At 35.9% G+C, this 22,653-nt stretch overlaps 1 protein-coding gene across 9 annotated transcripts in view; it reads right to left on the bottom strand.

The window, feature by feature from the left end:
• Nucleotides 1–8,893: 8,893 nt before the first annotated feature.
• The window catches only part of TYW3 (tRNA-yW synthesizing protein 3 homolog), a 34,266-nt gene continuing 20,506 nt past the window's right edge, over nt 8,894–22,653 (bottom strand). For 2 of the 9 annotated variants that reach the window (XM_063624057.1, XM_063624053.1), the window contains exon 6: nt 8,894–12,818. In XM_063624057.1, the coding sequence (XP_063480127.1) occupies nt 12,602–12,818 (217 nt within the window). In that variant the 3' untranslated portion in view covers nt 8,894–12,601. Of the gene's footprint in view, nt 12,819–16,928; nt 17,044–20,383; nt 20,578–22,653 lie in introns of all 9 variants that reach the window. The other 7 variants (XR_010117303.1, XR_010117304.1, XR_010117305.1 and 4 more) reach the window with 7 other exon arrangements.

Here is a 22,653-nt window from a genome sequence, read left to right as displayed (position 1 = left end):
TGCTTGAAATTTTAAGAACGTTTAAGGGTAGAAAATCTGAGCTATAATAGAATGTGTTTATTTTGTTATGGGAAGAACAAAGTTCTACTCTAACAGATGCGTGCGCTATACTTCACAGCAGTTTGAAAATTAGAGAAAAATAAGTAAGACTTCCATTGTAACTCAAGACGATCAGAATGTAAAGGCTTGAAGAAAAGGGCCAAGCAAACCCCAAAAGATGACAAAATAGTAAGTAGCAACCAGAGGCAAAATGTGAGATGAAACATGATGCCTTCAGGAGTGGAACCTGAACATTTTAGTAGAATTCACAAAAATGAGCTCGAGAAAAGAAACCCAAAGCACTTTTTGGTTTTACTTTTGAAAAGTAGACACTGTAACAGAATCTGTTCACACTTCAACTAGGGGAAAAATTAGGAATCCTAGCCCAGGAAAATGTTTCTCCAGGATAATATTTTTCTAGGAAATGTCATATTCCTACTCTCTTCTTTTATTAAAACTAAATATCATACACTGTTGCCACAAGCTGAAATGACCCCTAGTGTTAGGAAATAGATTCCTTACAGTGAATCACAGGCACCAAATATCATTGATAGATACAATAATGTTAGCACACATTTTGTCTGTGCCTGTAATATAATAGGCTGCTTTAGTCAATACAAAAAGACACAATCAAAGCATATAATAAAGGAAATCACTGTTCTTTTGCCCGTTAAATAAAAGAATATCTAATCCTCAGAGCCACTCAAGCAATTTGAGATTTTTGTCATCCAGAAAGGACTTTGTTTTCATTATACAATATATATTTATAGCCATGAGTTATAGCAGATGTAGCTACAAGAAGGAAAAAGGAAAGATTTTTTGATAAAAATTCTGGTAGCATCATCAAGGATAATGTGTGGAAGAATTTCAAAACAAGCTTCTTGAGTAATAAAGTTACTTATATATGGGAAATCCTAGCTTTCATGGCTAAATGGAAAAGTACTCAAGCTGTCGTAGCTGTGCAAATCATTAGATACATTACAAGGAGACTCTAAAACTTAAGTATTTAAAAGTACTGTCTCATTAAACCTACACAAATGAATTCTATGGTAGCCACTTAATTTTTATATCTTAAAGAGCAAACTTTGGGATAGAAATATAATATTAAGGAATACAATTCCCACAGGGTATCAAAGAAGTACAACATGTACATTGTATACAGATCTCTTTACTAAGAAAAATATTGCTGAAAGAGGATTGCATTACAATTCAATAAGTAATAAATAAACTCTACTATGATTCTTTTTGTATTTGTGTCAAATAACCAAAGCTAGTAAATACCAATCAGTATGGTTTATAGAAGCAAGGAGGGATTAAAACAAAAATTAACAAAAAACCTTCACTGATTATAATTAATGCAGAATGAAACATTAAAATACAAAATACAGGCATATATTTAAGCTTTTTAGAAAGTATCGATCATAAATGAGATAGATACTTATGTTAAAAATAAGAGGTTTTATTTGCACTGCATTATTTATAAATGAAAAATAGAAAGAAATGAAAGTAAGAACTAATAATTTATAGATTTATGATACAGGTTAAAAAATAAAAATTACTTACCTAACATCCAAGCACAATGTAATTACATTCAGAAAATAAGTAATACTACATACATATGCATATTAGAAATATGGAAAGCCACTTTCAAATACATGTTTTGAACTCTGCTCTGAGATTAATTTGAAAGCCTTCCTGGAAGAAAAAAAAATACCAACCTTCTTATGTGCTTATTGCTACCAGAATAATTATCTAAGAAGAATATGCCATGATGATAAACTTCATTACTCAATAACATTAGTAAACATTAAAATATTTAAAGAATACTGTACTGCATTATGGTTTGTTCTATTTAAAGCTCACAATTATAGCAGTCTTTTCTAACTTGTATTGCTCTATGGAATGAATTGCTGGGATTTGATAATCTCCTGCTAATGCAAGCTGATATTACAGTCATATGACCTAATTAAACATTAGGATTCATATTTTAAATATATAATTACCAGTGTCATTTTTTAAAATGTAATTACTAGTTTCTACTTTAATAGCAAAAATTGGTGTTCGTGTCAACAGACTAAGGAAAGTTTTCTGAAAAATGTCTTTTTTCTCTGATTGTAAAGAAACAATGAGAAATCTCAGTGACAAAAACCATTATTAATATTATTTTCATGAAATAAATTCCCTTGTTTTTTATCATTGTGGAAATTTCTACTTCCAGGATTATATTGCATGTCATTTCTTATTGTCACTTAAAATTCATTAATCTTTTCTTGTGGAAGTATATTTTCATTTTTGGCATTTAAGAAATTCACCTAACAATGCTAGCATGATATATGTGAAGAAACAAATTTCCATTATTTTAAAACAAAATAGACTCAAAGATTTGGGGCTTTGGGGAAGAATTTTTCATTTCTGAATTGCACAAAATCATTCATAATTATCTCTGAGTGATTTCAATATCACAAATCCCTTCTGATTAGCCCTCTTAAAAAAAGAGACAAACCCGCTTCAGAATTGTTTAGCCCTGTTGGAAGCCCTGTCTTAGAGAATGACAGATTATGTAATTAAATTGAATCGTGTATTTTCCATAGAAAGAAGGCATGATACTGGAACTGATGCAAGCTATATGCTCATTTCTATATTTAGATACTCAACATCAACAGGGCAGCAGCCCACTGACCAACCAACCAAGTTAAGGGATCATATGTAGCTTTTCCATTTAAAAAATATGGAAAGGCAGAAAAAGAAAGTGACTATAGAAATGGCTGATGAAATGTAACCCTTTTAAATAACCATTCTTCATCCTTTGAGTGAAAGAATGTCCCCACAGATAATATTTTCCCATTTAGGAGATTGATTTACTAAGAGTGCAATATAGAAGTCTGGGGAAGCGGTTAAGTTTAGCATCCAAAACGGAGATCCAGGCAAGAAAGCAAAAACGCTAAATTCACGGAGGAACACATGCCAAATACCTCCAAAAGTTTGTAAGTGAAAATACAAATGTGATATTTAAGAAAAATCCTGCTTTGTTTTTCAAATAAAAAATGCAAACTAGAGATTACAAGGATAAACCAGATGTTACTGGGACTAAATCTAACACACACTAGCAGTAGCAAGGCAACAAATCACTAAAGGTTTCTCAGCATTTGGTTATTTTTGTCTTTGCATGAATCATAATATTTCTTATCAGACTTTACTTCCAGAGTCTCTTAATTTATTTCTACTTTTCTGCCACCAACCACAATTGTATTCCTAAGTACTCATCTGTGCTGTATTTCGAAATCCTCAGCAGTGTCCTCTAAACTGAAAGTGTATATTCCATTTTACTTACACAATCACCAAGAGAAATCAGTGTCACAAAATCCCTTAAAATTAAGAGATCAAAAATAATTTATCAATAGTTATACAAAATCCAGAATAAGTTGTCATTAGGAATTAATTACTATCAATCTTAGAATGGTTGTTTTAAACTGGAAGCAATGGATTATTTAGAGACTTGGTGGCTAAATGTAGGTAGTTAAATATTGTAACTATTTGTTGTTCAAGTATTGAACATTACAGTTAACATAAAGAATAAATGGGACTTCATGAGGAATGGAAATATTAAAAGTATAAATGCAAACAGTTTGACACAAAAATCTATAATCCTAATAAATTTAACTGTAATTGTTTACTTTTTTCAGACCATGTGTAGATTTAATAGATACACTGAGAGAACAATTTCCTTAGAGACCTATGCACAAATAAATAAGCCCTGACTAGTGTGTGTAGGCCTCTAAGGAAATTGGATAGAATAAGATAAATAGGATTTATCCCTTGAATTTGTACAAAATGATGTTGATTATGAATTCCTTACATATATAAATGATGTGTGAATAATATAATTAAAGACACGAAGATTTTTTTAATGATTTCACAATTTTAACTAAATGCAGGTTTTAGACTGAAACCGCCTAAAAATTTGAAGTAAGTCTTGTTCCCAATATTTCTTTCATTTTACTCTTTATAAATAACATAATTTTAATGGCATACTTTAATAACAAAGGTGAAAACTTCTGGATAGTTTTGCTATTAAAATACTGTATGACCAAATTATCTTTGATATTAGATAATTTAATTTATTAGAAGGATAAGCAGAAATTATGTTTTCCTAATGTTATTCTTTCTTAAAAATAAAACTATCAAAATATCATAGAATTGATTTTATAAAAAAAAATAAACCAAAACCTACTCTGTCTTAAACGAAGCTCAAACTACTCTGTGTCCACTGCGTGTAGTACTCTGCCACCTGGTGGATAATTGTGAAAAATCAGACAATGTGAGCGTTTGGTTTCTCCTTTTTCCTTCTTTACCCGCCGTTTCATAGAACCTATGAATTAAACTTCAATTTGACAATATGCCTATTGCCATAGGAGACAGTGGCTGTAGGAGAGATTGGTTAGTCTGCGTGACTTATACATTTGCTTTTGCCTCATTTCAAAGCATCATTAAAAATTAGCCACAAAGATTAACAGGTTTGAATAATTTATTGGCAATTATTAAGTATAATGAAATTAGCCAATATTTCTTAATCTCAGCAAAGTTATTTTCTCCAAAGAGTTAAGGACAGTTTATTTAAGTCTTGCCATGTCACAGAAAATAGGTAGGAGTTGATATGAAAAGCTGAGGAATAAAAGAATTCATTAAATGAATATAATGCGACAGTATTTCAGTATATTAATATGAACATTCTCGCTACTATATCACAGAGAAATGAACTTAGTAGACAGTTTTAGATGTCATTTCTGTCAACACATCTCATGGATGATGTAAACTATAAGATCTAACCTTTGAATAATGATTATTTACTGATTATTATAGACTGATGAATGATTCTCATGAACACACTTAGTGCTGAGGAACTTTGTTTCTAAATGCCAGTCCCCACCGAAATGAATTGAGGTTCTTTGGCTGATTCTATGACTGGGGGCGATGAATGTACAAGATGAGCCTGGAAGGCCTCCTTGTGCAAGATAATGAGGAAATGCTCAAACACTGAAAGAGATATGTTAAAAGTAGACAGGGGTCAACGTGAAGGGACTCCCACTGGTCAAATCTGGAATAATATGAACATTAAAATAAATAATGATAGCAATGGATTATAACCTTTTGAATCAAATAAGAATCCACGAGTTCATATGTGGGGAGAGTGTGTGAAAGCAAAGCTGTCTTTTAAAGTTGAATGCCAATTAATGAATGTAGAAGGAATAATGGAGGTAACAAATCATTATTTTGCAATCATAGTAATAACTTATTTGGAGAAGAATAATCAACAGATGCTGAAATTAGTGGGTAAAAGTTGGATAAAAATAGGTTATTTACATATTCTCAAGGTAGAGCCTCCTTCAAATTTCTTATTAATTACAAAAGGGAAAATTACCATTAAACCTAGCAGACACCACATTAGCCAAGAGATCAAAGTTAACATAACCAGTAATGGGACAAACTGAAATCCTGTACCTGCTGAAGTCATGCTTTGACAAGAACACATCACTTATATAATATTCTTGCTCCAAACGCATAATTTGAATCTAGTTAAAAATGAATATTAAAAATATAAATTGATGGCTATTAAATTTTCCTGTATTCTTCAAGCCTATCAATGTTATCAAAGACAGAGGCTTATAACCAATTATGTACTATTAAACAAGATTAAAGAAATATGAAACAAAATGCAATTCAGTTTATCCTACAAAGAATGTCATTGGGACAAATGATGACATTTGGATAAGTTTTGTAGATTATATAATTATGTTGTATAACCGTTAAATTTCCTGATTTTATAATTTTGCTGAGATTATATGAGACTTTCCTCATTCTAAAGAAATATGCATTGAAATATTCAAGAGTGAAGAGTAAAATATATTTAACTTACTCTCAAAAGTTTGTATATTTATATGAGATTATTCATATGTACTATATGTCTATATATGAGAGAGAAAGAGAGAGAATGGTCACTCTGGGTAAAGTATATTCAGGAATTCTTAGTGCTATTATAACTTATTTGTAGATCTGAAATTATTTCAAAATAAAAAGGCTTTCAAAAGGCTTCATGTGAAAAAAGAAAGACAAGACCTATCATGTTTAGTCACAAGGTATATCTTGGAATACTAACATATGGAAATTTGGATATTTTGTGAGATATAAAGAATAGTATTATGCACATGTTTAGTGACTTCTAAGCATCTTTTTTTTTAACTTCAGTCATTTAACTTTATCAGTTTCAAGATTCCTTCAAGAAGTGAATAGTAATATAATTTGGTTAGGGATTTTGTCATTTGCTTATAAAATAATAAATTACATAATACTCATGAACTCTACAATGCATTTATAAACCAGAATAGAAAGTAGTTGTTAAAAAAACAATGTCCAAGACGCTGGGGATATAAAAATATTGGAAAAACAGCTTTGTCCCTCAGTTAGTCAAAGTTTAATATGATGGTGGTGATGGATATATATATATATATATATATATGTATGCAATTAATAGCTACCAAGAGACTTCTTGGTTTGTGTGGTTATGTAAGTATAAACAAAATGCTATGTATATATAGTATTGGGAAGGTGCTATGGGAAAACAGGAATGTAAGAAGTTAATTATGAAATGAGCTTTTAGGAAAGCTTCTCAAAAGAGGCAACATTTGAGCTGAGCCCTGATTGATGAGTAAAATTTAAAGAGCACTAAAGATCGTAGGCAAGTGCCAATACAAACAAAGTCTTTAATAATGTTACTAGAAGGAAAGCTCTATGAAGGCAGAGTCCTTGTCCTGTTGCATGTGACTGACACATAGTAGGTGCTCAAAAAATATTTGTCATGTAAATGAATAAATAATAAAAATGGCATGTAAACAATCTGGTTATTGAGAAATAGTTCACTTTCTTCTTGCATGGCTTAGATTTGGTAGTGGTGAGGACATTCTTTTCAATTATCCTTGGAATAGCTAAAGAACGTAGATCATTTCTATAATATACAAGTGTATGAAAGGTTTGTGTAAATATAATTTATTGAAATATCTGGGAAAAGGTATATAGAAGGAAATAATTATTAGAACCTTTAAATAATCTGCCTCTGATTTGAAAATGAACCAAAAAGAACTAGAAATAATAAAATACAATCTTTGAAATGTAAAACTCAATGGACTGTCTAGGCAGTAGATTAGACACAGTTGAAGAGGGTGTGAGTTAACTAAACAATAACCCGAATGAATGACACAGAATGACACACATAGAGATGAAGAGAAGCTGGTGAAGGGGGATGAAAAGATTAGACAATATGGAGAATAGGCCCATAAATAGGTATAATATAGGACTAATAGATTAATAGTTACAGGAGAGAACAGAATTGAACAGAGATGAAGAGAGGCATGAAATATGGACTTTAGTCAAGAAATAGCAATCTTGGCTTATCAATTGTAACAGAAGTCCCACACTAATGTAAGATGTAGGATATATAAGATAATAAAGGAAATTGTTTGTGGGCAGATGAAGTGGGTACATGGGAACTATCTGAACCTTTTCTCTCAATTTTTCTGTAAACCTAAAACTGTTCCAAAAAATGTTATTAAAATAAATGAATAAATAAATAAAATGTGCAATGAGTTACAGTTATAGTTTAAATTCAACCACATTAAAGGCAAAACCAAAAAGGGCTGATAAATTCTTGCTTAGCAAGAATAGAATGCATAAAAACCCAGGACATTAAAGGACTGTTAAGTTTAAAAACATTAGCATTTGTGAATATTAAAATCCTATTGCATTGGAGAAGCATGAATGTTGACAGAAGCCCAGTAAAGTATGGAAAGAAGAGGCTTGAAGGTCAAAGCCCATTTTTAAAAGCCAAATATTCTAACCAAAAAATAGTCACTATTATACACCTTATATGGGAGTGTAATATTTACTCCAATCAAATTAAAGCCTGCTCAAGCGCCCATCTATAAGAAGAATGATGGTGGTCATTTTTCATGGCTCTTCAACACTTAACCCAGCAAATCATATAACTCCTCTCAAAATGGAGAAAGTCCTTGTTTTCAAAACGTGGTGCTCATCACTGCCTTTGCTCACATTTGAAATCAGGTGGCTCTGAAAAGGACTACGGTTTACTCCATCTAAGGGTAGCCACTGAGACCTTTGCCCTAGTTTCCAAAACATCCATCCTTGCAGGCTTCCAAACAGCTACCCATTGTCCTGGAACCCAAGGGTGCCACATGTGAGCAGGTGTCAAGTCCTGGCACATCACAGAACCTGCAGCACTCTGCCTCTTTCTCAATGTGGGAAGGAGGGTTAAACACCCAGTTGAGTGGGAAGGCATCCATTCCCCTTAAAGCACCAAGCCTCACGTATGTGCAACCTGTGCAGCTTGCACAGGGCCCCGTGCTTAGATGTACCTGTACTTGATTTAGTGCTCTGCTGTTGCCATCTTGTAATTCTTAAACCTTTTTTAAGGGGTCCCACATTTTCATTTTGCACTGTCCTTTGAAAATTATATAGCTGGTCCTGCTCTCATCTCTTATTTATTATATAATATACTAACATAATAATAGAGTTTAATTCTCCCCAAAGATCTAACCAAAGTTTGCCAATGCTGGTGCCCACAGGGACCAAACAATGTGTAAATGACTGACGCAGTTGTGTCAGGGAACCAGTAGGGGGTGCTGGGTCTGGGGTGAATAGGAAAACAAGTCTTATCCAAAAGGAGGGGCTAGTACTTGAACGGCTAAGTGTTGTCCTGTGGGAATGTGAGACGGCTGTAGCCAGATCTTCCAATTAAAAAAACACACACACAAAACAAACTAGAGATGCACGTTTTATTTTTAAGTAAGTATTAAATCATCATATTTTAAAATGTTGATTCAATTAGAAAAAATATGCGCCATGTGGGCCAAACAAAACATAACTGCTTGGCCATAACTTGGACAAGTTACAGTTTATGACTTCTGGCCTAGAACCTCAAAAGCGAAAGCATGTTCCTTAGTTTCCCTCCTTGTTTTTCAATAAGGTTGACAACTTCATTTTTCCTCTCTCTTTTAGAACACAAAAGCAGTTAACTTGTAGGTGATATGCAGAATCCAGACCTTAGGAATAAATGCTTGCCTTCATCCTGGAGGAAGGAAAAAAACATTTTATTTTGGATGGATCCACTACAATGAAAACAAATATAAAGCCATTCTCAATAGGCAGGTTATGGTGTGTATTAAATTATTACTAAACTGCTGTGTTTCAGTTATTGATATTGGTGATCTGGCATAAATAAAACACATAAATAGTTGTGTGTTGCTTAACAATAGAAACATGTTCTGAGAAATGGGTTGTAAGGTGATTTAGTCATGCAAACATCACTAGTGGGCTACGTGGTGGAGCCTATTGCTTCAAGGGTACAAACCCATACAGCATGTTAGTGTGCTGACTACTGTAGGCAACTGTAACACAATGGTATTTATATATTTAAACATATCTAAACATAGAAAAGGTACAATTAAGATATGGTATAACAGGTGAAAAATAGCACACCTGAACAGGGCACATACCATGAATGGAGCTTGCAGTACTGGAAGTTGCTCTGGGTGAGTCACTGATTGAGTGGTGAGTAAATGTGAAGGCCTAGGATGTTCTGTATAAACGTATTACTGTATAAACTTTATAAACACTGGACACTTAGGCTACACTAAATTTCATTAAAATGTTTTATTTCTTCAATAATAAATTAACCTTAGCTCACAATGAACATTTGGTTTATCAACTTTAACTTCTTAAAACTTTTTTTTTTTTTTGAGACGGAGTCTCGCTGTCACCAAGGCTGGAGTGCAGTGGTGCAATCTCGGCTCACTGCAGGCTGTGCCCCCCTGGGGTTCACGCCATTCTCCTGCCTCAGCCTCCCCAGTAGCTGGGACTACAGGCGCCCGCCACCTCGCCCGGCTAATTTTTTGTATTTTTAGTAGAGACGGGGTTTCACCGTGTTAGCCAGGATGGTCTCGATCTCCTGACCTCGTGATCTGCCCGCCTCAGCCTCCCAAAGTGCTGGGATTACAGGTGTGAGCCACCGCGCCCGGCCTCTTAAAACTTTTTGACTCTTTTGTAATAATGCTTAGCTTAAAACACATTGTACAGCTGTACAAAATATTTATTTATATCCTTATTCTATAAGCTTTTTTTTTTTTTAACATTGGAAAAAGCTTTTTGTGAAAAACTAAGATATAAACACACACATTAGCCTAAGCCTACACAGGGTCAGAATCCTCAGTATCACTGTCTTCCTCCACATCTTGTACCACTGGAAGGTCTTCAGGGGCAATAACACACATGAAGCTGTCACCTTCTATGATAACAATGCCTTCTGCTGGAGTACTTCCTGAAGGACCTGTCAGAAGCTGTTTTACAGTTAACATTTTAAGTAGAAGGAGTATACCCTAAAATAATGAAAAAAAGCATAGCAAAGACATAAACCAGTAACATATTATCAAGTGTGATGCACTGGACATAATTGTATGTGCCATACTTTTGTATGACTGTCACCACAAACATGAGTCATGTGTTGTGCTACAGCTTTACAATGACCACAACACCAGCAACTGGAATTTTTCAGGTCCATTATAATCTCATGGGGCCACCATATCGTATATGGTATATGGTCCATCACTGATTAAAATGTTATTATGTAGCTCATGCCTGTATATTAAGGAATGTTAAGGAGTGAATAGGATTCAATGTCTTCTTAGGTTTATGGCCAGCACCTGGTGTCTCCTCTCTACTAACCAAAGTAATTCTATTACCTTATATAAACAGATTAGGAAGCAGCCCGTCTTCTTAATTCTCATTAATATATTCAGTTTATGGAATCTTTAAAATACATAGTTCTCTTGGAGATCAATTTAAATGAAGAAAAATCAGTGAGCCTCTTAGATTTTAAAACTGCAGAATGTGTTGTCATTTCACCACAGGACAGGCTTGCTCCACCTGCACTCTCTTTCCTACAGTTCTTATTTATAACTTTTTTTTTAAATTCATTTCTCTTCTCTTTTCATTTACTGCACTGCCAGGCAGATACTTCCATATTCTGTCCACTAGACTAGAAGAAATGCTCCAGGCATTCTGACACTGTGAGTTTCCTTTCCTGCCAACATTCCCTTCCCAGAAGGACTGCTGTATATGTTGGTAGGTAAGAATGTGCACTGCACAACTTCATGAGTGCCACTGACATTGTCATCTAGGGGAATGTTCCCTCCCAAGTGGTACAGAGTTCAACTTACATAGGTGAACAAGTTGCCATGCTTTCCTGGAAACTGCCTTAAACCCAATGGTAAGGACTATAACTTACCTGAGCTCTTGCTTACTCTCCTATAAAGTGTACACATGAAATCTATGGCACAGGTACACTGCAACATCTGTTCATGTGACCCTTTTTCTTTCCATTAGAAAATCTTCAATTCCTCCTCAAATGATGTCTTCAGGAATAAGTCTGTTATCAGCGGGTTCTAAAAGTGCTGGGCTGATTTTATCAGAACCACTTGGATGAGTTGTATGAAAAATAAAGATTCCTAGACTCCAGGATTAAGATTCTGGTTTGGAAGATCTGGAGCAGGGCCTATTAAAGCAGCATCTCCATGCCTCGTCTTGACCTAGGTAATTCTGATATGCAGCCATATTAAGGAAACACTGTCTACCTCCATGCTAGATTATAACGGCCCTTCACAGTTGGGCATCAACTACCTTGACTCGCATCACATGCTGTGTTTCAGCCTTTCTGGACTATTCCCCATCACTGACTATACCATGCTTTTTGATGCCTCATATCCATTATACACCCTTTGTCTGCGAGAGGTTTTCTGATTTTTCCCATCATGTGAACTTGTATCTTGTCCTTTTAGACCTAAATGAAATGGTATCTACTTGAATTGGACTTCCAGTACTTCCTCACCTGTAATCAATTATTCCCAAATCTTTGTTCCTATAACAATACGTATTATAGAAGTCATACTTAAAAATTGTTACATGTCCTTAAAAGAATTTTTAAAACTATGTATTTACATCATTAATTTAGTTTATGGCATAAGTTTAAATCACAACCAAAGATATAATTTCTGGCATATCAACTATAATGTTAATTTCCAGCATTAAAATATCCACTATTATTTAAAATAAAGGTCTTTTTACTTAAAATGTTTAGGCTATCCCTTTTCAAAATGTATCCAAAATAATCTAAATACCTGTCTTAGGTCAGGTTCTTTCAGAATAAGACACCATTCAAACATCTTAGATTTATTAAGCAGGTGCTCCTGGGAGAAACTGGTAAAAAAGTAGGGATAACTATAGCATTTCAGATGAAGTCACAGGATAAGCCGGGTACTGCTGAGAGCTTAGATGACGATTGCACATCCTCTGGGCAACAAAGTTATAGTCTGAAGCTCTGCACTTGTCATCACTGCCTTATGAATGGCTGATACACTCAACAAACTAAAATACTCTTATAAAGAGCAGCTTTATAAAACCTACTAGGAACATTACGGCCAAGACACATCAGAACCAAAGCTTAGTAATCTTCAGGGAAGATGGTAACATTGATTCCTAGATCTTCATCATCATTTTCAAGTTCTTTATCATTTTCTTTAGTAATACACGGGGCACGTGCTTTTTCTGGGTTTCTTTTTTTCTTATGAGTATATGATGCGTTATTTTTCTCTTTGATCTTGGGATGTAAGTTAGTCATAGTTTCCCTTTCCAAAGCATGCTGTAGGCAGTTGTAAAACCTGTAAAGAAATAAGAACTACTGTTATATCTGTGTGTACTAAAACTAAATGATTGAAATACACCAAGAGCTTATAAGTTATGTAAGTTTGACTATGTCCCATGTTAGCTTTATAAATATAAAATAAATCAAATAAATAATATGTTTTATTAGGGAAATAAATGCATTTCAGTTCTTTAAGAACAGCCCTGAAAACTGGATTGGAATCACCTCTTGACAATCTCTGTCCTACCTCACTTTCCATCCCAAATGTAGGGGTCAAAGGAGAGGGTAAAAAAGAATGGAATTATTATTACATAAATGTAATGGCTCATTTTAGGTAATTTGTATAATGTATAAGGTTACAAATACAGATCACCTCTACATAACTAGAAATAACTCCTCTCAATATTTTTCTTTTCAGTTTATTAATGTAGTCTGAATTAATGTATTAATTAATCCATATACCTATTTTTTCACAATTAGAATATTACATATAAAGTTTTACATTGTTTTTTCAAATTTGATATTTATTGAGAATGGCAGTGTAACATTATGTCATCTAGATTGGCCTTTATTTATATTCAAATTTTCCCTGATACAAACAAAAATGTGGTAAGCATTTTTGAAAATGATGTGAGTTTTTAGCCATTTCTTTACTATAGACACCTAGAAATATCATTACATGGTTAAAGGGCATAAACATTGTAAGGCTCTTGATAAATACTGGTTGTTTTCCACAATAGATGTTCAAAGAAATACACTTCTAATAGCTGCACTTGAGAGAGATCACTACACCCATACACTGAATATTCCCGTCAAAAAACACATTCTACCTGGATGGGTGAAAATGATATCGCATTATTTTAACTTTCATTTCTTTGTAAGTAAAATAGAATGTTTTTCATGTATTAGCTATTTGAATTTTTTAGTGTAAATTATTCTTTCCCTTTACTCATTTTGCTGTTGGAGTTTTAGTGTTAGTTTTGTGATACAATAAACTGTAGGCTCTCTGAAAACCAGGCCTCATTTCTTTTCTACTCTCATGTTAATACCTAACACAAAACTCTGCTTGACACAGTAGACTTCAGTCTGTGTTGGAAGGCAGCAGGCAGCATGGTGTGTTGCATGCATTTGATAGCAACATTCTTTTGGGAAAGGTGATGTCAGCTAATTCCAATTAATTTCCCACAGTCTTGATTTTTCACATTTATAAAGCTGGATATTATTATCCTGTAGCTATCAGGGTTGTCACAGGATTACAGATGATATATGTAAGTACCCAGAGAGTTAGTTATCAAAAATGACTACTTTTATAGAATACAGACTTCATGAGACCAAGGAGCCTATCTACCTGTCTTCTGTTACATTCTTAGCATGTAGTAGAGTGCTGGCATACTCAGTAAGACTATATTGAATAAGTGAATGAATAACCCCAGAATAAAAATGTAACTATAAATGTATTATCCTAGGTCCCAAATTAGAATGATCTGAAAGTTAGGAAACCCCCTTGCCACTGCAGAGATCTTATCTTACTTTTATGTCCTATTATAATGGGAGACTGTGGCAGGAAATTTTTGATATCTACAGAATAGATAGCTATTTGGACCAATTTTCATCTTTGTTTGATTCAATAAACAGGCTAAGTTCTACTTATGAAGCCTATAAAACTCAAAAATTCCAAATATCCACCTATTCCTAAATATGTCATATACAACATGATGAGTGCATATCCCTTCCATTTTCAAGAACTCATGCATTCATCACTGTACACCTTGATATCTAGTGCTATGCTTGGCCAACAACAGACGCTCAACAAATATTTTATCAATGAATGAATTAATCTCAAAAATGAACACAGAGTTTAATTTAAAAAGACTGAGATACGTGACATACGTAACTTTTTGGGCCTTGTTCCATGGTAACATCCTTTCATTTAATGCACCCTTTACATCCTTCCGTTACTGAAACCTGGCTCCCCCGTAGACACCATTTTCCATCGTTCCTCCCAAGTGGAGACTGCTTATCCTTTCCATATCCTGCTACCACAGAGCTGAGAGATGAGGTCAGAATAAAACTGGCTCATCAACATTTTCCCAAATTCCTCCATCTGCTCCTCATGTCATCTACCAATAATCTGTTTGGTTCCTTACATTGATGAAAACTTCTGTGCTTGGCTTGATCTTTCTTTCTAGGTCTTGTCACCATCTTAGGTGATGTCAGTGACTGGTATCCTTCTCATGTTCCACACTGCCTGTTCAGAATGACTTAGATTAACATTATCTAAAACATAAATCTGAGCATGCCACAAGATGGTGTGGCTCATCCTGGTCATAAGTCGCCATCCATGCTATACAACCTCATCTTCTACCATTCTTTATCAACCCTGCACTTTAGGCTTAGGTAACTGAGTGTTTTTTTCTGGATTATACTTTCTTCCTAGAAAATGAAAGATAAGATTAAATTGCTCCTTTATGATCACCGAGAATTAACAGCTTGTGAAAAATGCCTCATCCATCACATTAAAAAAAAGTAATTAAAAAGGAATGTATGCCTTACTTTAATCAACCATTAAAGAACCTGAGAATTCAAAGCTATGTCCTTAGGGTACCAAAACAACCGGTAAAATGGAACAAAGATCCTTTCCTGAATAAAAACTTCAAATACTAGTTTTCCTTTCCCCTTTCTAAAAGAACTTTAAAAGTCCTTTGAGAAATAGTACTCAATAAGTCAAAAGTTATGTTCTCCCCTTATACAGTAACACTTAAGCCTGATTCTCAAAAGTGCAATTTTCTCAACTCTCACAGACAACAAAATGAGCTCTGAGATTTAAGGGGAAAAAAAAAAAAAAGTATGTTCAGGCAACTGTGTTTTTTCTCTCCTTGAAAGAAAAGCAAATAGTCTTCAGTTTTTCTGCCTCTGCAGTCAAGATTATCATAGCATATGACGACTTGTACTTAGTCCTCTTCCTAAGTTTTCAGGCCAAGCCTGAGAAAATGAATTCTTGTTTTTCAACGTTAGTTAGAAAAAAACTTGCAACAGAAAGCTGGAATTTCTCTAAATTCTCAAACAAAAACACAGAATTGAGGAAACTGAGGCACAATTTTATTTCCTTTAGGCTTCCATCATTCACAAATATCAAAGAAGGCTATTCTAATATATATTTAGATTTTAGCTAACATTTTCTCTAAAAAACAACATGTATGTGGCAGGCCCAGTGCCCAGTACAGGAAGCACAGAGAAGTGGTCTATGGTCTGTGCCCTCAAGGAGCTCATGGTTTAATAGGAGCTACAGAACTGTAAAGCCACGTTTAATACACCATGAAAAAGATGGGACACAGTGCTCCAACTGCAATCACAAAATGCTCTCGGTCGTAAGATCCAATGCCTAGGCTGAACTGCAAGGATGAATGGAAGTTGACAATGTGCTAAGAGAGGAATTAGGAGGAAAAAAATGGGTGCGGGGATGTCCCCAGAAAAACTATTAGAAAATAAAATATATGTTTTCGCTTTATATTATTTACTTATTTGGTCTTAAGTATACAGTTGACCCTTGAACAATACAGTTTTGAACTACGCAGCTCCACTTACATGCAAATTGTTCTCGATAAAAGCCACACCAAATATTCCTGCTTCTCCTTCTACCTTCTCTACTTCTTCTGCCTCTGCCACCCCTGAGATAGCCGGACCTACCACTCCTCTTCCTCAGCCTACTCAAGGTGAAGACGATGAAGACAAAGGCTTCTGTGATGATCCACTTCCACTTAATGAATCATATATCTTCTCTTCCTTATGATTTTCTTAATAATTTTTTTCTCTAGCTTACTTTGTTGTAAGAATACAGTACACAATATATATAACATACAATACACGTGCTAATCAACTGCTTATGTTATGAATAATGCTTCCAGTCAAAGGTAGGATATCAGTACCTAAGTTTCTTGGGAGTCAAGTCATATGTCAGCCATATGCATATTACATGCATATGGCTTATGCATGTAATCCCAACACTTTGGGAGGCCAAGGCGGGCGATCACTTGAGTCCAGGAGTTTGAGACCAGCCTAGGCAACATGGCAAAACCCCATCTCTACCAAAAAATACAAAAAATTATCTGGGCTTGGTGGTACATGCCTGTAGTACCAGCTACTCGGGAAGCTGACGTGGAGGATCACTTGAGCCTGGAAGGCGAAGGTCGCAGTGAGCCAAGGTCGTGCCACTGTACTCCAGCCTGGGTGACAGTGAGATCCTGTCTCAAAAACAACAACAAAAGCCATGTGGATTTTCAATTACATAGCGGGGTGGTGACCCTAACCCCATGTTATTCAAGGGTCAATTATACAGGGAAATGTGTGTTATTTATTTAGCTGTTTTAGACCCATTTTTGGAAATGGTAAGACTTGACCATGTGCAGTGGCTCATGCTTATAATCCCAAAACTTTGGGAGGCTAAGGCGTGACAATCACTTCTGGCCAGGCCAACCTGGGCAACATAGAAAGACCTCATCTCTACCAAAAAAAAAAAAAAAAAAAAGGAAAAGAAAGAAAAATGATAAGACTAGCAACTATGAGGAATCTAAGACAGCTGTTATTCTTTAGTCCTCCTTCTCTGTGTTACCTCTATTTCCAATCTGCTGCCATGTCTGATGGATATTCTGCAGTCTCATTCTCATTCATCTTGTTACTCAGGGACCTATTACTTCTTCCCTAGACTATAGAAAGAGCCTACTTGTACTCACCCCACCTCTAAACCATCTGACAGGTCTTCCAGAATAATCATCCTAATGCTTTGAAGTCTTAAAAAAAGTAGCACTATTTATGAAAAAGTCTATTTAACTAAATTTGTGAACATTTATTAACCACTATTCTCATTCCAGACACTCAGAATATAATGAACAAGAAACTGTTTTTGCCTTTGGAGAACTCAATATAATGTGTTAACTTTCAAGCTCCTTTATCTTTTATGATTAATTCAATAAACATTTCTTGGGCTTCTACTATGAGCCAGATATATGTTATATTGTAGAATAAGATATCTCAACTGTGTTTGTGTATGTGTGTAAGGTTGGGGGCTGGTAGGGGGAGTCCTATCTTCAATGTGACCATGTTGCAGTGGAAAAAAAAGATGTGCGATTAAGTAATTGTAATTCAATGTAATAGAAATACCTGTTTTGCACTGGTAAATGATGATAAGAATCAGAACCAAGAAAATGGCTGGTAAATGATGATAAGAATTGGAACCAACAAAATGGCTGGGGGATTTAGAATAAGATAAGAAACATATTAAGGAAAAGCTGGTGAGATATTTTAATTAGGTATGTTCAAATGGTTATTGGATATGTTGGCCCAAGACTCTAGAAAGATTTGGAAGACCTGCCAGTACACGGAAAAGTAGCAGAACTAGTTGAAGCCATGGGCCAAGGAGAGAAGCTTGGAGAACAGTATTTAACGAAGAGGAAGAAGAGAAACCTACAATGAAACTAAGAAACATCACAAGCAGGAAGAAAAGCAGCAAAGTGATACAACAGAAATTCTTATTCTCTCATCTTCCAGGTAAACTGAACCATTCACTGATCCCTATTTATGGCTTACATATTGCCATCTGTATTACTCCATTTTCACACTGCTGATAAAGACATACCTGAGACTGGGCAATTTACAAAAGAAAGAGATTTAATGGACTTATGGTTCCATGTGGCTGGGGAGGCCTAACAGTTATGGTGGAAGGGGCAGCAGACAAGAAAAGTGAGCTTGTGCAGGAAGACTCCCGTTTTTAAAACCATCAGATCTCATGAGACTTAAGATCATGAGAACAGCACAGGAAAGACCTTGTCCCCAGGATTCAATTACCTCCCACCGGGTCCGTGCCACAACACGTGGGAATTCAAGATTAGATTTGGATAGGGACAGAGCCGAACCATATCATTCCCCCACTGGCCCCTCCCAAATCTAATGTCCTCACATTTCAAAACCAATCATCCCTTTCCAACAGTCCCCCAAAGTCTTAACTCATTTCAGCATGAACTCAAAAGTCCACAGTCCAAAGTCTCATCTGAGACAAGGCAAGTCCCTTCTGCCTATGAGCCTGTAAAATCAAAAGCAAGTTAGTTATTTCCTAGATACAATGGTGGTACAGGCATTGGGTAAATATAGCCATTCCAAATAGGATAAATTGGCCAAAACAAAGGGGCTACAGGCCCTATGGAAGTCTAAAATCCAGCAGGGCAGTCAAATATTAAAGCTCCAAAATGATCTCCTTTGATTCCATGTCTCACATCCAGATCACACTGATGCAAGAGGTGGGTTCCCATAGTCTTGGGCAGCTCTGCCTCTGTGGCTTTGCAAGGTACAGCTTCCCTTCCGGCTGCCTTCACAAGCTGGCACTGAGTGTCTGTGGCTTTTCCAGGTACACAGTACAAGCTGTTGGTGGATCTATCATTCTGGGGTCTGGAGGATGGTAGCCCTCTTCTCACAGCTCCACTAGGCAGTGCCCGAGTAGGGACTCTGTGTGGGGGCTCTGACCTCACATTTCCCTTCGGCACTGCCCTAGCAGAGGTTTTCCATGAGGGCCCTGCCTCTGCACTAAATTTCCATCTGGGCATCCAGGTGTTGCCATCCATCTTCTGAAATCTAGGTGGAGGTCCCCAAATGCCAGTTCTTGACCTTTGTCCACTCGTAGGCTCAACACCACATGGAAGCTGCCAAGGTTTGGGGCTTGCACCCTCTGAAGCCACAGCCCCAAGCTCTACGTTGGTCCCTTTCAGCCATGGCTTGAGTGGCTGGGACACAGGGCACCAAGTTCCTAGGCTGCAATATAGCACAGGGACCTTGGGCCCGGCTCACAAAACTACTTTTTCCTCCTAGGCCTCTGGGCCTGTGATGGGAGGGACTGCTGTGAAGACCTCTGACATGCCCTAGAGACATTTTCCCCATTGCCTTGGGGATTAACATTCAGCTCCTCATTACTTATGCAAATTTCTATGGCCGACTTGAATTTCTCCTCAGAAAATGAGATTTTCTTTTCTATAGCATTGTCAGGCTGCAAGTTTTCCAAACTTTTATGCTCTGCTTCCCTTATAAAACTGAATGTGTTTAACAGCACCCAAGTCACCTTTTGAATGCTTTGCTGCTTAGAAATTTCTTCTTCCAGATACCCTAAATCATCTCTCTCAACTTCAAAGTTCGACAAATCTCGAGGGCAGGGGTAAAATGCTGCCAGTCTCTTTGTAAAACATAACAAGAGTCACCTTTGCTCCAGTTCCCAAGAAGTTCCTCATCTCCATCTGAGACTACGTCAGCCTGGATTTCCTTGTCCATATCATTATCAGCATTTTGGTCAAAGCCATTAGATAAATCTCTAGGAAGTTCCAAACTTTCCCACATATTTCCTGTCTTCTTCTGAACCCTCCAAACTGTTCCAACCTCTACCTGTTACCCAGTTCCAAAGTCGCTTCCACATTTTTGGGTATCTTTTCAGCAGTGCCCCACTATACTGGTACCAATTTACTGTATTAGTCCATTTTCACGCTGCTGATAAAGACATACCCGAGACTGGGCAATTTACAAAAGAAAGAGATTTAATGAACTTACAGTTCCATGTGGCTGGGAAGGCCTCACAATCATGGTGGAAGGTGAAAGGCATGTCTCACATGGCAGCAGGCAAGTGAAGAGAGTTTGTGCAGGGTGACTCCCGTTTTTAAAACCGTCAGATCTTGTGAGACTTATGCACCATCACAAGAAGAGCCCAGGAAAGACCTGCCCCCATGATTCCTCCCTCCAGCTCCCTGTCACAACACATGGGAATTCAAGATGAGATTTGGGTGAGGACAAAGCCAAACCATATCACTATCTCTTTTTCCTTTCTTCATGCTCTTCTTTTTTATCTATCATGCTATTTCCCCCTTCCACAGAGCTCTTCATATAAAAACCCTGCCTGCATTTTAGGCCCTGCTCAGTGACTTCTTCCATGAAGCTTTCTTTGATTACTCTATACCACTTCTGAGTATATATCCAACAGAACCAAAAGCAGTGACTCAGATACTTGTACAATGATGTTCAGAGCAGCATTATTTATAATAGCCAAAAGGGAAAGACACCTTAAATGTCCATTGACACATCAATGAATAAACAAAATGCAGTCTGTAAATACAATGGAATATTATTCAGTCTTAAAGAAAACTGAAATTCTGATACACATTACAGCATGGATGAATCCTGCATTAACTAAGTAAAATAGGCTAGATACTAAAGGATGCATATTGTGTGATCCCACTTAGATGAATTACCTTTAATAGTGGAATTCATAGAGAAAATAGAATAGTGATTACCAGGGGAATGGAGTATAAGGAATCGAGACTTAGTGTTTAATGGGTATAGCGGTTTAGTTTGCAATGATGAAAACGTTCTGGAGATGGACAGTGGCGACAGTTGCATAACAATGTGAATGCACTTAATGCCACTGGTTAAAATGGTAAATTTCCTATTACATACATTTTATCACAAAATAGAGTTAAAAAAACAACCATTGAAAGTGGATTCAATTACTTTTCTTCCAGATTTGCTTTATCAACAATATTAGATGACAATATATTCTGCCCCCTTATTGTACATTTTATGTAATATTTTCTCATTACACAGCTGGTGAAAAGCACATGGCGAATTTTATGCTACTCATAGCCAGATGGTGGTTTCATCTGACCCATGTGCTGACTGCTTATTAACAGATTCACAGATAGCCTTCCTCTTGTAGTTAGTCAATAGCTATCCCCATTTTTCTACATCATTATGTATGGATTGTCGTCCTACATCTAGTGTCGGTCCCTGTCTCTTCCAGTCTCCAAATTAGCTGTTTATAAAGCAGGCTGCTGCTTGAAGGTCTTGTCTTGCCCAGCTCCAGAAACAACAGGAACCCAATGGACAAGTCTCTTCCCACTAAGAAGTGGGCTTAGGAATTGTTTCTCATGAACAAGGCCTTTTTTTTATTAAAAATATTTTACCTCTTTAAGTTTCACATTTATAGAATATTTCTTATTGCTGAAATGTTTCTCAGGATAGTTTGTGTTTTTGAAATTCTCTGAATTGTGAAACTTTGGTCCTATGGCAAACCAATCTTAGTACTTAATGAATGTCTGATTGCATAACTCATCACCTCCAGGAATTTTTTCTCTTTTCAACATCAGAAGAGTAACTCTTTCTCTGCATTTGGTTGAACACACAGCTGTTCCCAAAGGAGCTCCTTAATTTGTTCTCCCTTTCTGAATTCACATGTAATCTTCTAATCAGTATCTTAAGACATTTTTACCCTTCTTTAATTTTTCCCTGATTTTATGTGATAAGCATGGCTCTTAATGGCAGCATGCACATTATAATCTCAAAACATATTTTTGAGTCAATGGATTTAAGCATAATTTGATTTTATAGTTGGTGAACGTGGCTCAATTAACTTCACCAGGTGTATAGTTAGTTGATCTTGGGCTCTATTTATAAGCTTGTTAAAATTCAAGAAAGGAAATAGAGAAAACTGATTTGCTACCTCCTATGTTTTAGCAAACAGTCTCACTGGATTACAATTTAATAAGTGGTAAACTTATGGAATGGTACCAGTAAATACTTACGTATAGTATTCTGTAGTCCGGTGGAGTGGGTTGTTGCTTATTTAAAAGTATTACTTTAGTTAGAATACTTGCTCAAAGCATTTTGTGGCCAGGTTTTTGTGGTCAGTTTTTCTCAACCAGGGTGTGGCTGGAAAATTAAGCTCTAGTACCCTAAGACATCCATTGTAAGTAATGAATTAACTTCTCTCCAATGTATCTAAAATAGTACATGTTACATAAAATCCTTGAGAGAATTCAGAAAATAGT

Source organism: Symphalangus syndactylus, chromosome 12, assembly GCF_028878055.3.
Source record: "Symphalangus syndactylus isolate Jambi chromosome 12, NHGRI_mSymSyn1-v2.1_pri, whole genome shotgun sequence".
Classification (NCBI taxonomy): Eukaryota; Metazoa; Chordata; class Mammalia; order Primates; family Hylobatidae; genus Symphalangus; species Symphalangus syndactylus.
The sequence above is the reverse complement of the archived record's forward strand: the minus strand, read 5'-3'. Positions and strand labels throughout refer to the sequence as shown.